This window comes from Symphalangus syndactylus, chromosome 18, assembly GCF_028878055.3.
Source record: "Symphalangus syndactylus isolate Jambi chromosome 18, NHGRI_mSymSyn1-v2.1_pri, whole genome shotgun sequence".
Classification (NCBI taxonomy): Eukaryota; Metazoa; Chordata; class Mammalia; order Primates; family Hylobatidae; genus Symphalangus; species Symphalangus syndactylus.
The window spans coordinates 64,496,236-64,513,834 of NC_072440.2; the positions used below are offsets into that span (position 1 = coordinate 64,496,236).

Below are 17,599 nucleotides of genomic sequence, written 5' to 3' on the forward strand. Positions count from 1 at the left end.
AGTAGCTGGGATTACAGGTGCCTGCCACCACAGCTGGCTAATTTTTGTATTTTTAGTAGAGACAGTGTTTCACCGTCTTGGCCAGGCTGGTCTTGGACTCCTGACCTCATGAACCACCTCCCTCAGCCTCCCAAAGTGTTGGGATTACAGGCCTAAGGCACCGTGCTCGGCCATATTTATTTATTTAATTATTTAGAGACAAGGTCTTGCTCTGTCACCCAGGCTGGAGTGCAGTGGCGCCATCTCAGCTCACTGCAGCCTCCGCCTCCGAGGTTTAAGCGATTCTCATGTCTCAGCCTCCTGAGTAACTGGGACTACAGGTATGCACCACCACGCAGGGATAATTTTTTTCTATTTTTTTATAGAGACACAGTTTCACCACTTTGGCCGGGCTGGTCTCGAACTCCTGACCTTAGGCGATCTGACAGCCTCGTCCTCTCAAAGTACTGCGATTACAGGCATGAGCCACCGCGCCCGGCCTCTCACTACATTTAAATGATGCAGTGGCTCACACCTGTAATCCTAGCACTTTGGGAGGCCAAGGCAGGTGGATCACCTGAGGTCAGGAGTTCGACACGAGCCTGGCCAACATGGGGAAACCTCGTCTCTAGTAAAAATACAAAAATTAGTCAGGCGTGGTGGTACAAGCCTGTAGTCCCAGCTACTTGGAAGGCTGAGGCAGAAGAATCACTTTAACCAGGAGGCAGAGGTTGCAGTGAGCCGATTTCATGCCACTGCACTCCAGCTTGGGCGATAGAGTGAGACACCATCTCAAAAAAAGAAAAAAATATGATGCCGGGGCATCTGGGCCTGAATACCTGCACGAGCACAGTCATGTCCAGGCCAGGGCTGCCGGTCGAGGTCCGGCCCCATCTCTTCCAGCAGAAAGGGAGCAAGCTTGCGGGGCGGCTGGGGGACAAGATCCCAGGATCTCAGCCTCTGCTCATGGATCAGCTCTGAGACCCCGAGTGAGCTGGGGGTGCTCTGTGAGCATTGGTTTCCCCAGCTGTCAAGTAAAGGGATTGGATGAGGGAGTCTTGTCGAGGTGGAATGATCTCAGCTTTGGGGCAGCAGTGAATGGTCCCGCTCCCTGGGCCATGCCAGTGGCCCGGCCTCGGCTGAAAACAGCCCCAATCAATACTCTGGAATGGGGATGAGGGGGCAGTCAGCTCTTGCTCCTAGTCAGAGAGATACAACAGGGCTCTGTGGCTGAGCTGGGTGCCTTGCCTCACACCTGTAATCCCAACCTTTGAGAGGCCGAGGTGGGAGGATTACTTGAGGCTGGGAATTTTGAGAATAGCCTGGACAACATAGCCAGACCCCATGTCTACAAAATAATAATAAAATAAGGTGCAATGGCACACAGCTATAGTCCAAGCTACTTGGCAGGCTGAGGCAGGAGGGTCCCTTTGCCACCACACAGGCTTTCGAGCCAGGAGGCGGGTAAGACGTAGCTGTAGACCCAAAGCAACCATCAGCCCTGGGGCCCTGCGGGAGAGGAGCACTTTCAGAACATGGAAAAGTGTGGTCATCCCATCATTAGACAGCACACATCCTACACGAATAAAAAGTCGTATGGGGAAGGAGGTTGGGGAGGGAACAAAAATTGGCACAGACATCGATAGACTGGTTTCCAGTTTCAAGGTAACAGATGCACATCATGAGACCAGAGGAGACCGAGACAAGGGCTGGATTTGGCTTTTCTAAGCAACATGTGTTCCTGCACAGGGCTGGATGGTCGCTGAGACAGAGATGGAAGCCAGGACACGGGAGCCCACCGGGCCCAGATAGGTACAGACAGCAGAGGCTCCTGTTCTGTCCTCGCCACCCACGAGGGTGACACTGCTTGTAAATGGTGGCTGTGCTCTCCCAGCAAGAAAAAAGCACAACTAAATCCACACTGCACACAGAGGCAGACAGAAAGCCTTCAAGTGGCTCTGTTTTCTGCTCCCTGCCTCGCCAGGTCCACAAGCAGAGAGGAGTGTCAGGCGCATGGCCCCGCTGTCAGGCTCCCCAGCGAGCTGCGGGCTCAGCAGGAGCTGCCCACTGACACACGGGGCACCCACTCCTCCCACCTTGGGAGCGGTCGCCAGACAGAGCCGCACTGGGTGCTGGTGTCATCCAGGGACCCCACACACTTCCTTAAATGTGATCCTGCTTCCCTCTGGGCAGCTGCATCCTCTCCTCCTACAGGACCGTCTGGAAACTTGGCTCTCAGTTTGCTCTCCCTTCTCTCCTCTGCCTGCCCCAAGCCCCTCTCTCTAAAACAGTGATGCAACCTTCTTGGGGTTATTTCTTGAAAATACTTGGCGGCCTCCATGCTTCTGTTTTCTTTAGCCAGGTGGTCAGGAGGGTTTACAAAGAATGCCTGGGCTCCCCCGCAGGTGCCGGCAGATGGGGTAGCAAATGGTCCTGTGCCTCCACCTGCTCTGGGAGGGAGTCTCCTGTCTCTAGGCCTGGCCCCTTCCTAACCCTCCACATATCCTGTTCTCCAGAGACTTCAGAACCCACTCCTGAGAACAGCGAAGCCAGGCACTTATGGGAAGACCAAATGCTGCCAGAACACGGATTGTCCAGGGATTACATTCCAGCATCTTATTAGGTATCTGGATCTGTTGGGAAAAAAATTAGAAACTACGTATAAAACGTAAAAATATTCAAGTATCAAAAGGTTATTTAGGATGAAAGTTTTAAAACAAGTCATCAGCAAGCTGCTACCACCAAGTGGAGGCTTTTACAAAAGTTGAGCCAGTCCACTGAGCTGAGAGGACAGAAATGGAGTCAGCTGTGCTGGGGCAGGGGCAGGGACACTTGGGGCAGGGAGTGTGTGGGCAGAGAAGCCAGAGAATTCCCGGCCTGTGGAAGCCAAACACGAGAGCCTGGGCCGGAAGGGCGGTCAGGATCGGGGGACGAGGTCGCTCTCCCTGGAGAAGGAACCCTAAAGTGCGTAGCCTGGGATTCTCTCCCTGGGGGTCCTGTCGCCCGACATTTCATGGGCCTTCTGAGCTGCCTTCCAAGGAGGACAAACACGGCAACAAAAGACCCATTTCTGCACAAAAATCCTTCTGGAAAGAAAAAGAAGAAAGGCAAGAATGGAGTCCAAACGCTCCCCAGTGCTGACTAAGCCTCTCCAACCCTGTTCTAAGTGGAGTGTGGTTTCTAAGTCAGGGAATGGAAGAGGCCCCACCCACACAGGCCTTGGCCCCACAGGATGAAGCAGCAGCGTTTATTCCAGATACAATAGTGAGGGAATCCGGTCACGTTCCCTCCTCCCCAGAGAGGGCACATCTCGACAAGTGATTCGGTAGAAATCTTTTAGACTCTATAAGTTAAGTTCATAAAAACCACTCCTTTCACCCTGTCTCCCAGGGCCAGGCCTGGACTCTGAGATGAACTGGCTTGGGGGCGCCCTCGGGTGGCCACATAAAAAACCCACAGTCTGAGGCCAGCCTGGGGCTCTCAGACCTGGGCGGGACCTGCCCAGGCCACCTGTCCTTCCGCTTTGGGCCGCTGTCTCTTGGCAGATGGCCTGACACTTGGGGGTGGCCCAAGGATGCCTCAGAAAATCTTGATTCCCACTCTACAGATGGCTTGATAAGCCAGAGGTTTCCAGGCTGTCTGTCAGCCTCCAGGAGATGGACTGGGACCTTTAGACATCGGTGGAGAACAGGATGCTCTGTCTCTTGCTGTCCAGGGCAGGGATGGCCTCCAGCCACAGGAAGTACAGCAGCACCTCGACCTGCCCTCGCAGAGTGGGGAAGAGGAGAGTGGCTCAGAGGGGAGCTCACAGCTGCTGGTGGGGAGGTCTTTGGGACCCAAGTCACCAAGTCCACCTTAGATGCTAGAAACCCCTGCTGGTGTCATGAACCCCTGACAGTGAGACGGGGGTGGGGTGGGGTCCTGACAAGGCATGACTTGTTGGGTGGGGGGTGGTTATTTATTTTAGAGACGCACAGGGCCTTTCTCTGTCCCCCGGCTGGAGTACAGCAGCTCCATCGTAGGTCACTGCAGCCTCTAACTCCTGGGCTCAAGCAATCCTCCTGTGTCAGCCTCCCAGATACCTAGGATTACAGGTGTGTGCCACAATGCCTGGCTAATTTTTCTTTGTATTTTTTCTAGAGACAGGGTTTGCTACATTGCCCAGACTGGTCTCAAACACCTGGGTTCGGTTTTCCTGCCTCGGTCTCACAAAGTGCTGGGATTACAGGCATGAGCCACCATACCCGAACACTTGGGGTGGTTTTAAGCCCCCAGCAAGGTGCACCAGCAGGACCAGGAGGTGGCCTGGCCATCCCCTATCACTCCCATCCATGCAAACCTAGGCAAGTCCCTCTCTCTGAATCTCAGCCACCACCACATACGATGCAAGTAGGAAGATGGGCAGGACTAGGGGTGGGGCAGGCAGAGGCCACCTCTGTCAGGCTGGGGTGGCATGGGCTGGAGACTGTCTTCCCATACCTGGGACATGATCTCCAAGGACCTGCTGTCGGTCATGGTGATAGGCTGGCTTGGATTGGCAGGGAGCTTGCTCTCCTTCTCGGAAGGCTGGAGCAGCGTGGGGCCAAAGACCGTGGCGAGGTTGTGCAGGGACATCTTATTGACTGCCTCCTCCTCTGCCACCCTGTAGAGGACCAAAGCAGAGGGTGTCATTACAATGCCACCACCAGGAGAGAGGCAGAGGGGCTGTGCCGTGCTGGAGTCCTCAGGGAGGGAGTGACCTCGACCCTGGCTGTGCTGCAAGCTGACTTCAGCCCTGGTACTTCTGGGTCTCAGTGGCCCAGGACAAGGGGCCAGCTCTGGGCTGGTGGGGAGGTTTTCATGATGTGGTTGGGAGGGAAGAGAGGGGTCCAAGTGCACTGCTGGCCGTGTCCAAAGCTCTGAGCTCTTTGTTAAGGCCACAGTGCAGAGGGAGGAGGGTGGCAAAGAGGAGAGGCAGGGGCAGGGGTGGCAGTGGTGCTAGTCCTTAGAAGCAGTGAGTTACTGCAGACAGGGGTCAGGGGAAAATGTCCTTGGTGCTGGGGGTCTGGTGGGAGCAGAGGGGCACCCCGCGGCCTGGGGACCTGGAGCCCCAGGCAGCTACGGGAGAGCTGGGCTACCTTTTCAGGTGGTCCAGAAGGAAAAGGAAGGGGAGCAGGTTGGCCTCTGGCAGGGACAGCAGCAGGTTGAGCATGCAGCTCTTCTTTGCAACTGGGTCTGGAAGAGCTGCAGGAGGCAGTGGGTTACTCCTTGGGGTCACAACGAGCCAGAGACCTCTCCGGAGGTGGTCACATGGAGCGCCCGGGACATGAGTCCTTGTGCAGTTTAGGCTTGTCATCATCGTCACACACACAGCGCTGGCCACCAGTAATGACCCTGCGAGGGGCACCTGTGTGGGGTGTGAACCACCTGAACGCCTTTTCTCTACCTCGCAGGGGTCAGCAGCACCCGGCAAACAGCAGCAGGAGGAGCCACTAGAGCAGCTGCTCATGGGCAGAGCTGCCCTTGGGCAACTCCTGCCACCACCCCCTCCCCAGGGGAGCCCGAGGCAGCGGAGGTTCGGCATGGAATGAAACAGGGGAGTGAGGGACACAAGGAGGTGGGAAGTAGGAGGGCCCCAGCCCCACCAAGTATGGAGAGACCCCCTCGTCGTCCTGGACACCACAGGGGCACCTGCAGGCTGGGAGACCAGCTCCTCTGTGCATGGGCCTGGGAGGCAGACCTGCCCTAAGGGTGATGCAGAGGCTCCAGGTGCTGCAGACGCCAGCGCCCACTCTAGACATCAGCCTCCAGGTTGACTAAGGGTCAGGTCATGTTTGAAACCATGCTTGGCTGCACCAGGACCCATGGCAAGAGCGCCTGGGCACCAGCGTTCAGCCCTGGTCCGCAGGAAGGAGGACAGCAGACTTTAGGACCCCACAGCACGGCAGTGCTGACCATTTCACCCACGTGGCCTCCTTGAGAAATACGGACGGGGAGCCCTCTGGGGATGGGCAAGGTCTTCCAGGACAGGCTCGGTTTTGGTCCCCTGCTTTCTGAGGTTGGGTTAAAATGCTGACCATGGCAGAGAGGGCACAGCTCAGGTTCCCACACCTCACTTTTCACAGCCTCCAAGGGCAGCAGTGCACATGGAGGAGACATCTCCCACGAGGCCAAGTCCTCTTTGCTGAGGACAGTTGCACAGGTAGTGCACTGCAGAAGGGTAACACCTTAGAGGGGGTGTCATTTGCATCATAGATGCAAAATTCACCGGTGAAGACTGATGTAGTTTGTCCCTAAAGTTTTGCTTTGATTTGCAGATATTTATCCATGGCAGTTTCCTGAAAGATGTCTATAGAAGGTTTTGAGGAATGGGAACCTTTTAATTTGCTACTAAACTAAACCCCAAGGGCCCATTATATGCCAGCGTGGTCCTAGAGATTCCATACTCATTCAGTTCCTTTTCATCATAGGAAGTGGGCATTATAATATCAGGTCCACTGTAAGAGGTGGAGGCTGGGCGTGGTGGCTCATGCTTGTAATCCTAGCACTTTGGGAGGCCTACCTGTGCAGATCGCAGGAGTCCAAGAGTTTGAGACCAGCCTGGGCAACACGGTGAAACTCTGCCTTTACAACACATACAAAAAGTTAGCCGGGCTTCGTAGCATATCCCTGTAGTCCCAGCTATTCGGGAGGCTGAGGTGGGAGGATCGCTTGAGCCTGGGAGGTGAAGGCTGCAGTGAGCCCAGATTGCACAACTATACTCCAGCTTAGGCCACAGAGCAAGACCTTTTTATTCTCAAAAAATAAAATAAAATAATAAAAAGAAAGAAAGAGAAAGGAACAGATCAATAGGTACAATAAAGTAACGTTTGTATAAAAAAAGCAAAAGAACATATTTGTTTATTTGGATATTTGCTTATGTTCATAAACTACCTCTAGAAAGATACCAAGAAACTGAATCTATTTGGTTGCATCTGAGAAGCTACAGGAATAGGGACGGGGTTGAGATGGTGCTTTCTGAATTTTGAAATATACAAATGTATTGTCTATTTAGAAATAAGTGGGCCAGGCGTGGTGGCTAGGCCGGGTGCGGTGGCTCTCGCCTGTAATCCTAGCACTTTGGGAGGCCGAGACTGGCAGATCACTTGAGGTCAGGAGTTTGAGACCAGCGTGGCCAACATGGTGAAACTCCATCTCTACTAAAAATACGAAAATGGCCAGGCGCTGTGGCTCACCCTTGTAATCCCAGCACTTTGGGAGGCTGAGGCGGGCAGATCACCTGAGTTCAGGAGGTCGAGACCAGCGTGACCAACATGGAGAAACCCATCTCTACTAAAAATACAAGATTAGCCTGGCGTAGTGGCGCATGCCTGTAATCCCAGCCACCCAGGAGGCTGAGGCAGGAGAACCGCTTGAACCTGGGAGATGGAGGTTGTGCTGAGCTGAGGTTGTGCCATTGTACTCCAGCCTGGGCAACAACAGCGAAACTTTGTCTCACAAAAAGAAACAACAACAACAACAACAACAACAACAAACCACACACAAAAATAGCTTCGTGTGGTGGTGGGTGCCTATAATCCCAGCTACTCAGGAAGCTGAGGCACGAGAATTGCTTGAACCTGAGAGGCAGAGGTTGCAGTGAGCCAAGATCAGGCCACTGCACTCCAGCCTGGGCAATAGAGCAAGACTCAATCTCTAAATAAATATATAAAATAAATAAATAAATAAATAATATTAAGACAAAAATCATAAGGACATTACATAAACCACGTTATGCCAGTGATTTTTTAAAATATCAAAACAGGCAGTTTTATAGAAAAATATAACTTCAGGCCAAGTGGGGTGTCTAATGCTTGTAATCCCAGCACTTTGGGAGGCCGAGGTTGGCGGATCACTCAACCTCAGGAGTTCGAGAGCAGCCTGGCCAACATAGTAAAACCCCAACTCTACTAAAAATATAAAAATTAGCTGGGCATGGTGGCACATGCTTGTAACCCCAGCTACTCGGGAGGCTGAGGTGGGAGAATCACTTGAACCTGGGAGGCAGAGGTTGCAGTGAGCCAAGATCACGTGACTGCAACAGAGAAATTCTGTCTCAAAAGAAAAATATAACTGCATAAAAACGAAGTAGGGAGAAACAGAAAACTTTGTCTAGATCTAGAACCATTAAAGGAATTGAATGTTTATTTTAAAATCTGTATCCCATCCCCTCAAAAATCTCACAAAAAGACAAAACCAAAGAAAAGCACCTGGCCCAGATGATTTTATAGACAGCAAACATGAGGACCTGACGGTCAGCTGGCAGTGGGATGAGGCTGACCCCATCCTCTGCTTTAGCCACGGGAAGCCTCCCGTGGAGCTGTAGGAGCTCGAGATGGCATTGCGTTTGGTGCATGAGCTGGTGCAGGAGGGCTGGGATGTCTGGTTGGATCTGACTTCTGACCTCTGGGCATGGAGGTCTCTCTGCAGAGGCCCGGGCCTGGGCACAAAGGGAGAGTGGCCTTCATTATCCCGCAGGGGCCTAAATGCAGACCGTGCATCCCCGGTGACCTCGGGGACCCTTCTCTGATCATCAGGATTCTCTTGGGACTCTGGGGTCCTTGTCCTGCTCAGGCATCCCTGCCCCACTCTCCTTCAGGGCCCTCGACATGATCTTCCCTGGACACGAGTCTGGGGACAGCTGGGTGTTGTGGGCCCCAAAGGGGTGACTTCCTGCTCCTGGGCCCCACAGAGGGTCCTTGTGCTCAGGGCAGTGGCTGAGCTGGAGGATGCGCTGGAACTCGGAGCACACAGCACTGGCTTGCTGTGGTACCTGTGCCATGAAATTAAAGGCAGTATCACCAGGAAGGAACACAGGGCTTGCAGGATCACGGAAAACCTTCTTAGTGTTATCTTGACACCACTGATGCCAAGTGTCCAGGTGCTTGTAGGATGGCCTGCCACTCAGTCCAGGGGCAGGAGCAACGGGGAGATCCCACAAGCAAAGTGAACTAGGGGATGGGCTGAACGGGCTCCAGGCAACTGAGCCCTACTGGCAGGTCCTCGGCCTGGGCCCGGACAGGAATGAGGGGCACAGAGTGCCCAGGTAACGGCTCCTGGGAGCAGTGGGGAACCGTCGGATGCTTGAACTCTCGAGAGCTGGGCTCTGAGCGTCCTCGTCGAGCTGCCAACTCGGCCAAAGACTGAGCCAACAGTTTCTTCTGTTGCCGGGCAACGCGCCTTTTAAACCTGAGGGAGTGGCTGAGCATGCAAAGAACCCGCGCGAGTGACAGAGCGACCTTAACAGATTAGCGCGGCAAGGTTGCCGGGCAGCGCATCTTTTAAACCTGAGGGAGGGGGTGCGCGTGCACAGAATGGCGCGAGTGACAGAGCAACCTTAACGGGTTAATTAGCGCTGCAAGGTACCCGTGCAAGATACCTGCTGGCAATGGCGGCCGGCAGACCTGGGGGGGGCATGCAAGAGGTATTGGAGGGAGAGACGCCGGCACAAAGGTCGCGGGAAGAACAGGTGCCCACAATGGCTGCAGATCTGCCCGTGGATCACTGAAGATTCCTGCTCTCCTGCTGAGGTGGAGATTGCAGGGAGCTGAGATCGCACTATTGCACTCCAGCCTGGGCAACAAGAGCAAAACTCCGTCTCAAAATAAAAAAAAAGAAAAAGAAAAAAAAGAGGCCCGGCGTGGTGGCTTATGCCTATGATCCTAGCACTTTGGAAGGTCAGGACGGACAGATCACGAGATCCGGAGTTGGAGACCAGCCTGGCCAACATAGTGAAACCCCGTCTCTAGTAAAAATACATATTTAGCCAGACATGGTGGCACGCGCCTGTAGTACCAGCTACTCCGGCGGCTGAGGCAGGAGAATCATTTGAACCTGGGGGCGGGGAAGGGATTGTGATGCGCCGAGATCACGCCACTGCACTCCAGCCTGGGCAACAAAGAAATGATCTGTCTTTTTTTTTTTTTTTTTTCTTGAGACGGAGTCTCCCTCTCTCTCCCAGCCTAGAGTGCAGTGGCGCCATCTCGGCTCACCGCAAGCTCCGCCTACCGGGTTCACGCCATTCTCCTGCCTCAGCCTCTGGAGTAGCTGGGACTACAGGCGCACGCCACCACGCCCGGTTAATTTTTTGTATTTTTAGTAGAGACGGGGTTTCACAGTGTTAGCCAGGATGGTCTCGATCTCCTGACCTCGTGATCAGCCCGCCTCGGCCTACCAAAGTGCTGGGATTAAAGGCGTGAGCCACCGCGCCAGGCCGAGACTCTTTCTTAAAAATAAAGGCCGGGCACGGTGGCACTTTGGGAGGTGGAGGCGGGCGGATCACGAGGTCAGGAGTTGGGAGACCACCCTGGCCAACATAGCGAAACCCCGTCTCTACTAAAACTACAAAAAATTAGCCGGGCGTGATGGCCGGCGCCTGTAGTCCCAGCTACTCCCGAGGCTGAGGCAGGAGAATGGCTTGAACCCGGTAGGCGGAGCTTGCGGTGACTTGAGATCTCGCAACTGCACTCCAGCCTGGGTTACAGTGCAAACCTCCGTCTTGAAAAAAAAAAGAGAGACAGAGAGCGAGACAGAGAGAAAAAGGTTTATTATTTTGAGACTCCGTCTCAAAAAAAAAAAAAAAAGACAGAGTCTGGCTCTGTTGCCCAGACCAGAGGGCAGTGACGCGATCTCGGCGCATCACAATCCCTGCCCCGACCCCGGGTTCAAGTCATTGTGCTGTCTCAGCCGCCCGAGTAGCTGGTACTACAGGCGCGTGCCACCACGTCTGACTAAATTTGTATTTTTACTAGAGACGGGGTTTCACTATGTTGGCCAGGCTGGTCTCCAACTCCTGATCTCCTGATCCGCCTGCCCCGACATCCCAAAGTGCTGGGATGCGTGAGCCCCCACACCTGGCCACTATTTTTTCTTTCTTTCTTGTGTGTGTGTGTGTGTGTGTGTGTGTGTGTGTGTGTTTGTGTGTGTGTGTGCGTGATGAAGTTTCGCTCTTGTTGCCCAGGTTGGAGTGCAATGGTGCTATCTCAGCTCACTGCAATCCTGGCCTGAGCAGGAGAGCAGGAATCTTCAGCGATCCACTGGCGGATCTGCAGCCATTGTGAGCGCTTAGTCTTCCCATATCTTTTGTGCGCGCGCCTCTCCTTCCAGTACCTATCCCGCAGGCGTCCCCCAGCTTCCCCCTATCGCCAGCAGGTGCTGAGATCGCGCCATTGCACTCCAGCCTGGGGGACCAGAGCGAAACTCTATCTTAAAAAAAAAAGGATGAAAATTTTGGAAAAATATGGAAGAAACCAAATGGATTTTTAGCTCAACTAACTCGTAATTATTCAGTGTCTATTTTTTGCAAGAAACCGTATATTTCATGTCTACAATCAGGGCCAGAGTCCCAGCTCTCAAGTGTGGGTGTTTCCGAAGCAAATTGAAGAACACAGGCATAAAAGTGCATTAAATTAATAAAATTTTTCTCTCTGTCTCTCGCTCTCTTATTTATTTATTTATTTATTTATTTATTTATTTATTTATTTATTTTTTGAGACAGAGGTTCGCACTGTCACCCAGGCTGGAGTGCAGTGGCGAGATCTCAGGTCACTGCAACCTCCGCCTCCCAAGTTCACGCCTTTCTCCTGCCTCAGCCTCGGGAGTAGCTGGGACTACAGGCGCCCGCCACCATGCCCGGCTAATTTTTTTTTTTTTTTTTTTTTTTTTGAGACGGAGTCTCGCTCTGTCGCCCAGGCTGGAGTGTAGTGGCGCAATCTCGGCTCACTGCAAGCTCCGCCTCCCGGGTTCACGCCATTCTCCTGCCTCAGCCTCTCCGAGTAGCTGGGACTACAGGCGCCCGCCACCACGCCCGGCTAATGTTTTTTTTGTATTTTTTAGTAGAGACGGGGTTTCACCGTGGTCTCGATCTCCTGACCTCGTGATCCGCCCGCCTCGGCCTCCCAAAGTGCTGGGATTACAAGCGTGAGCCACCGCGCCCGGCCATGCCCGGCTAATTTTTTGTAGTTTTAGTAGAGACGGGGTTTCGCTATGTTGGCCAGGCTGGTCACCAACTCCTGACGTCGTGATCCGCCCTCCTCTGCCTCCCAAAGTGCCACTGCGCCCGGCCTTTTTTTTTAAGACAGAGTCTCGGCCGGGCGCGGTGGCTCACGCCTTTAATCCCAGCACTTTGGTAGGCCGAGGCGGGCTGATCACGAGGTCAGGAGATCGAGAGCATCCTGGCTACCACGGTGAAACCCCGTCTCTACTAAAAATACAAAAAATTAGCCGGGTGTGGTCGCGAGCGCCTGTAGTCCCAGCTACTCCAGAGGCTGAGGCAGGAGAATGGCGTGAACCCGGTAGGCGGAGCTTGCGGTGAGCCGAGATCAGGCCACTGGAATCCAGCCTGGGCGACAGAGGGAGACTCCGTCTCAAAAAAAAAAAAAAAAAAAAAAAAAAAAAAGACAGAGTCTGGCTCTGTTGCCCAGGCTGGAGTGCAGTGACGCGATCTCGGCGCATCACAATCCCTGCCCCGACCCCGGGTTCGAGTCATTGTGCTGTCTCAGCCGCCCGAGTAGCTGGTACTACAGGCGCGTGTCACCATGTCTGACTAAATTTGTATTTTTACTAGAGACGGGGTTTCACTATGTTGGCCAGGCTGGTCTCCAATTCCTGATCTCCTGATCCGCCCGCCCCGACATCCCAAAGTGCTGGGATGCGTGAGCCCCCACACCTGGCCACTATTTTTTCTTTCTTTCGTGTGTGTGTGTGTGTGTGTGTGTGTGTGTGTGTGTGTGTGCCTGTGATGAAGTTTCGCTCTTGTTGCCCAGGTTGGAGTGCAATGGTGCGATCTCAGCTCACTGCAATCCCCGCCTGAGCAGGAGAGCAGGCATCTTCAGCGATCCACTGGCGGATCTGCAGCCATTGTGCGCGCCTGGTCTTCCCATTGCTTTGTAAGAGCGCCTCTCCTTCCAGTACCTATCCCGCGAGCGTCCCCCAGCCTCCCCCCATCGCCAGCAGGTGCTGAGATGGCGCCATTGCACTCCAGCCTGGGGGACAAGAGCGAAACTCCATCTCAAAAAGAAAAAAAAAAAAAGGATGAAAATTTTGGAAAAATATGGAAGAAACCAAATGGATTTCTAGCTCAACTAAATCGTAATTATTTACTGTCAATTTTTGCAAGAAACCATATATTTCATGTCCACAATCAGGGCCACAGTCCCAGCTCTCAAGTGTGGGTGTTTCCTAAGGAAATTGAAGAACACAGGCATAAAAGTGCATTAAATTAATAAACCTTTTTCTCTCTGTCTCTGTCTCTCTCTCTCTTTTTTTTTTTTTTTTTTTTTTTGAGACGTAGGTTCGCACTGTCACCCAGGCTGGAGTGCAGTGGCGAGATCTCCGGTCACTGCAAGCTCTGCCTCCCGAGTTCACGCCACTCTCCTGCCTCAGCCTCCGGAGTAGCTGGGACTATAGGCGCCCGCCACCACACCCGGCTAATATTTTGTATTTTTAGTAGAGACGGGGTTTCACTATGTTGGCCAGGCTTTTCTCCAACTCCTGATCTCCTGATCCGCCCGCCCTGACATCCCAAAGTGCTGGGATGCGTGAGCCGCCACACCTGGCCACTATTTTTTCTTTCTTTCTTTTGTGTGTGTGTGTGTGTCTGTGACAAAGTTTCGCTCTTGTTGCCCAGGCTGGACTGCAATGGTGCGATCTCAGCTCACTGCAATCCCCGCCTGAGCAGGAGAACAGGAATCTTCAGCGATCCACGGGCAGATCTGCAGCCATTGTTGGTACCTGTTCTTCCCGCGTCCTTTGTGCCCGCGTCTTTCCTTCCAGTACCTATTGCATGCCCCCCGCCCACATTCGCCTCCCGCCATTGCCAGCAAGTGCGTTGCGCGCGTACCTTGCTGCGTTAAGGTCGCTCTGTCACTGGCGCCATTATGTGCACACGCAGCCACTCCCTCAGGTTTAAAAGGCGCGTTGCCCCGCAACATAAAGGTTGCTCTGTTACTGGCGCCATTATGTGCACACGCAGCCACTCCCGCAGGTTTAAAAGGCGCATCGGCCGGCAACACAGCTCATTGCTGGCTTAGCCTTTGGCCAAGTTGGTAGCTCGACGAGGACGCTCAGAGCCCACCTCTCGAGAGCTGAAGCATCCGACCGATCCCCACTGCTCCCAGGAGCGGTGACCTGGGCACTCTGTGCCCCTTATTCCTGTCTGGGCCCAGGCCGAGGACCTGCCAGTAGGGCTCAATTGCCTGGAGCCCGTTCAGCCCATCCCCCAGTTCACTTTGCCTGTGGGATCTCCCCGTTGCTCCTGCCCCTGGTCTGAGTGGCAGGCCATCCTACAAGCACCGGGACACTTCACATCAGTGGTGTCAAGACAATCGTTCCGTGATCCTGCAAGCCCTGTCTTCCTTCCGGGATCAGCAAGCCAGTGCTGTGTGCTCCGAATTCCAGGGCATCCTCCAGCTCAGCCACTGCACTGAGCACAAGGACTCTCTGTGGGGCCCAGGAGCAGGAAGTCACCCCTTTGGGGCCCGCAACACCCGGCTGTCCCCAGACTCGTGACCAGGGAAGGTATTGTTGAGGGCCCTGAAGGAGAGCAGGGCAGGGATGCCTGAGCAGGACAAGGACCCCAGAGTCCAAGGATTTGATGATCACCGAAGGGTCCCTGAGGTCACCGGGGATGCACGCTCTGCGTTTCGGCCCCTGCGGGACAATGGAGGCCTCTCTCCCTTCGTGCCCAGGCCCGGGCCTCTGCAGAGAGTCCTCCATGCCCAGAGGTCAGAAGTGGGCGATACGCAGAGATCCCAGACCTCCTGCACCAGCTCATGCACCAAACGAAACGCCATCTCGAGCTCCTACAGCTCCACGGGAGGCTTCCCGTGGCTAAAGCGGAGGAGGGGGCCAGCCTCATCCCACTGCCAGCCGACCCTCAGTTCCTCAAAGAAGGGCAGTGAGGACAGACCTCAGGCTGTCTCTTCAGGTCACACTCAGTGTGCACCAGGGCAGACACTCGCCCCCAGGAATGGCTCCCCCAGATCCCAGGCCTCTAGGCCCCGTGGACGCAAGTTTCCCCTGCTGCCACGCAGGCGAGGGGAGCCTCTGAAGATGCCACCTCCCTTAGAGCTGGGGTTCCGGGTCACTGCTGAAGACCTGGACCGGGAGAAGAAGGCTGCGTTCCAGCGGATCAACAGTGCACTGCAGGTTGAGGCCAAGGCCATCTCGGACTGCAGACCCTCAAGGCCTTCCTACACTTCGTGCTCACTTGCAACAGGGGCTTCTGGTCTGCCTTCTGTTTCTAAAGCACCCAGTATGGATGCACAGCAGGAGGGACACAAGCCCCAAGACGGCCTGGGCCTAGTGGCCCCCCTAGCTTCTGCTGCAGGGGCCCCCTCTACAGCTCCTGTGTTTGGGATGCAGCACAGACCACCAGGCTCCCTCCTGTTCGTCTCCTCATTTCCCCTTCCTCCCACCTTTTTCTACTTCTGGGACTCAGCCCAGGTCCTCTGGCTGATTGCTACACCCTTCGGCTCCTCATTTCCCCTTCCTCCCACATTTTTCTACTTCTGGGCCTCAGCCCAGGTCCTCTGGCTGATTGCTGCACCCTTCCCAGCTGCAAGCATGGACGGAAGCATTTCTGGAGCCAGTTCCAGCCCCCCACCCACGCCCATGGAAATCGACAGTAGTGAGGCGGACGGAGCTCGGCATTCCGTCAGAAGAAACCCTTTAAAGAGAAAGGCCAATTGGTAACAGGGCATGAGGGGGCCTGAACACCAGGGCGCCCCCAGGCAGAGCACTTCCATGGTGACCACGGGACCTGGCACAGGGAGCAACTCTGTTGGGTGGCACTTTTGTTTTTTTTGTTGTTGTTGTTTGCCAGATGCCAAATAAATATTTTTATTAACTTTCTTTCTGTACTTCACTTTTGTGTCATCAACATTTATGGCATTAACCTAAACAGAAGCCTCAGTCAATTAAAGAATAGAAAAGATAAACATTTTTAGAACTGTAAAGCGTGTTCTAAGAGTTTCTTGGCCATTTTACTTTTCTTTTTATTTATTTATTTTTTTTATTTGAGTTCCCTTAGTATTTATTGATCATTCTTGGGTGTTTCTCGGAGAGGGGGACGTGGCAGGGTCATGGTATGATAGTGGAGAGAAGGTCAGCAGATAAACACGTGAACAAAGGTGTCTGGCTTTCCTAGGCAGAGGTCCCTGCGGCCTTCCGCAGTGTTCGTGTCCCTGGGCACTTGAGATTAGGGAGTGGTGATGACTCTTAACGAGCACGCTGCCTTCAAGCATCTGTTTAAAGAAGCACATCTTGCACAGCCCTTAATCCATTTAACCCTGAGTTGACACAGCACATGTTTCAAAGAGAGCACGAGTTTGGGGGTAAGGTTATAGATTAAGAGCATCCTAAGGCAGAATTTTTCTTAGTACAGAACAAAATGGAGTCTCCTATGTCTACTTCTTTCTACACAGACACAGTAACAATCTGATCTCTCTTTTCCCCACATTTCCCCCTTTTCTTTTCGACAAAACCGCCATTGTCATCATGGCTCGTTCTCGATGGTCGCTGTCTCTACAGAGCTGTTGGGTACACCTGCAGAAAGGCTGTCACTTCACACTTGGAAGGTTGCACAGCGGCCAGGCAGAGGCACTCCTCACTTCCCAGATGGGGCGGCCGGGCAGAGGCGCTCCTCACATCCCAGATGGGGTTGCTGGGCAGAGGCTCTCCTCAAATCCCAGACGATGGGCAGCCGGGCAGAGGCGCTCCTCACTTCCCAGACAGGGCGGCCGGGCAGAGGCGCTCCTCACATCCCAACGATGGGTGGCCAGGCAGAGACGCTCCTCACTTCCTAGACGGGGCGGCGGTCGGGCAGAGGCTGTAATCTTAGCACTTTGGGAGGCCAAGGCAGGCGGCTGGGAGGTGGAGATTGTAGCGAGCCGAGATCACGCCACTGCACTCCAGCCTGGGCAACATTGAGCATTGAGTGAGCGAGACTCTGTGTGTAATCCCAGCACTTCGGGAGGCCGAGGCGGGCAGATCACTCGAGGTCAGGAGTTGGAGACCAGCCTGGCCAACAGGGCGAAACCCCGTCTCCACCAAAAATACAAAAACCAGCCAGGTGTGGTGGTGTGTGCCTGCAATCCCAGGTATTCGGCAGGCCGAGGCAGGAGAATCACGGGAGCCCCAGGCAGGGAGGTTGCAGTGAGCTGAGATCATGCCACTACACTCCAGCCAGGGCAACAGAGGGAGACCGTCTCAAAAAAGGAAAGAAAGAAAGAGAGAGAGAGAGAGAGGGAGGGAGGAAGGAAGGAAGGAAGGAAGGAAGGAAGGAAGGAAGGCAGGCAGGCAGGCAGGCTTTTGTCTTTACTTTCCATCACATCCCTGGGGGACCATTTAAGCTGACGCCCGCAATTGCAAGTCGGGGATCCAGTGTCACCAAAAACAAGGCAGGCTTCACGTGCAAGTCTGGGCCGGCTTCTGACCCTAGCAACCCCACTTCCCGCGTGGGCACAGCAAGGAGGAACCTGGCCTCTAAGGCTCCCTCATGCGCCATCAGGAGTTCTGCTGGACACAGGTCCAATGGGCCATCCTCCAGCTCATCCTTCTCCATGTCGGGCTTTTGAGCCCGTCATAAATTCCTTCCCTAGAG

The 17,599-nt window shown here is 54.1% G+C and overlaps 2 protein-coding genes across 2 annotated transcripts; one reads left to right on the forward strand and one right to left on the reverse strand.

The window, feature by feature from the left end:
• Nucleotides 1-3,606: 3,606 nt before the first annotated feature.
• LOC129467872 (breakpoint cluster region protein-like) lies at nucleotides 3,607-8,104 on the reverse strand. Its single transcript, XM_055252729.2, has 4 exons — nucleotides 6,521-8,104; nucleotides 5,097-5,365; nucleotides 4,459-4,621; nucleotides 3,607-3,739 (listed from the first exon to the last, which is right to left on the reverse strand). The coding sequence occupies exons 1-4, from the start codon at nucleotides 6,593-6,595 to the stop codon at nucleotides 3,650-3,652; spliced, it is 597 nt and encodes a 198-aa protein (XP_055108704.1). The 5' UTR covers nucleotides 6,596-8,104; the 3' UTR covers nucleotides 3,607-3,649.
• A 1,281-nt stretch (nucleotides 8,105-9,385) lies between these two features.
• Nucleotides 9,386-15,849, forward strand: LOC129467520 (putative POM121-like protein 1). The gene is given in 4 exon segments (XM_055252035.2): nucleotides 9,386-9,466; nucleotides 11,104-11,148; nucleotides 14,182-15,441; nucleotides 15,523-15,849. Coding segments are annotated over 4 exon segments (1,554 nt in total). The 3' UTR covers nucleotides 15,691-15,849.
• Nucleotides 15,850-17,599: the final 1,750 nt, after the last annotated feature.

Excerpts from the sequence above, each read along its gene's own strand:
- LOC129467872 (XM_055252729.2), bottom strand. The coding sequence starts at position 6,595 with ATGTGTTGTAAAGGCAGAGTTTCACCGTGTTGCCCAGGCTGGTCTCAA. Across the intron at positions 5,366-6,520 it reads GACTCCTGCGATCTGCACAG|GTGCCCCTCGCAGGGTCATT; the intron begins GTAGGCCTCCCA and ends CACCCCACACAG. Across the intron at positions 3,740-4,458 it reads CCTTGGAGATCATGTCCCAG|GTCGAGGTGCTGCTGTACTT; the intron begins GTATGGGAAGAC and ends CTGCGAGGGCAG.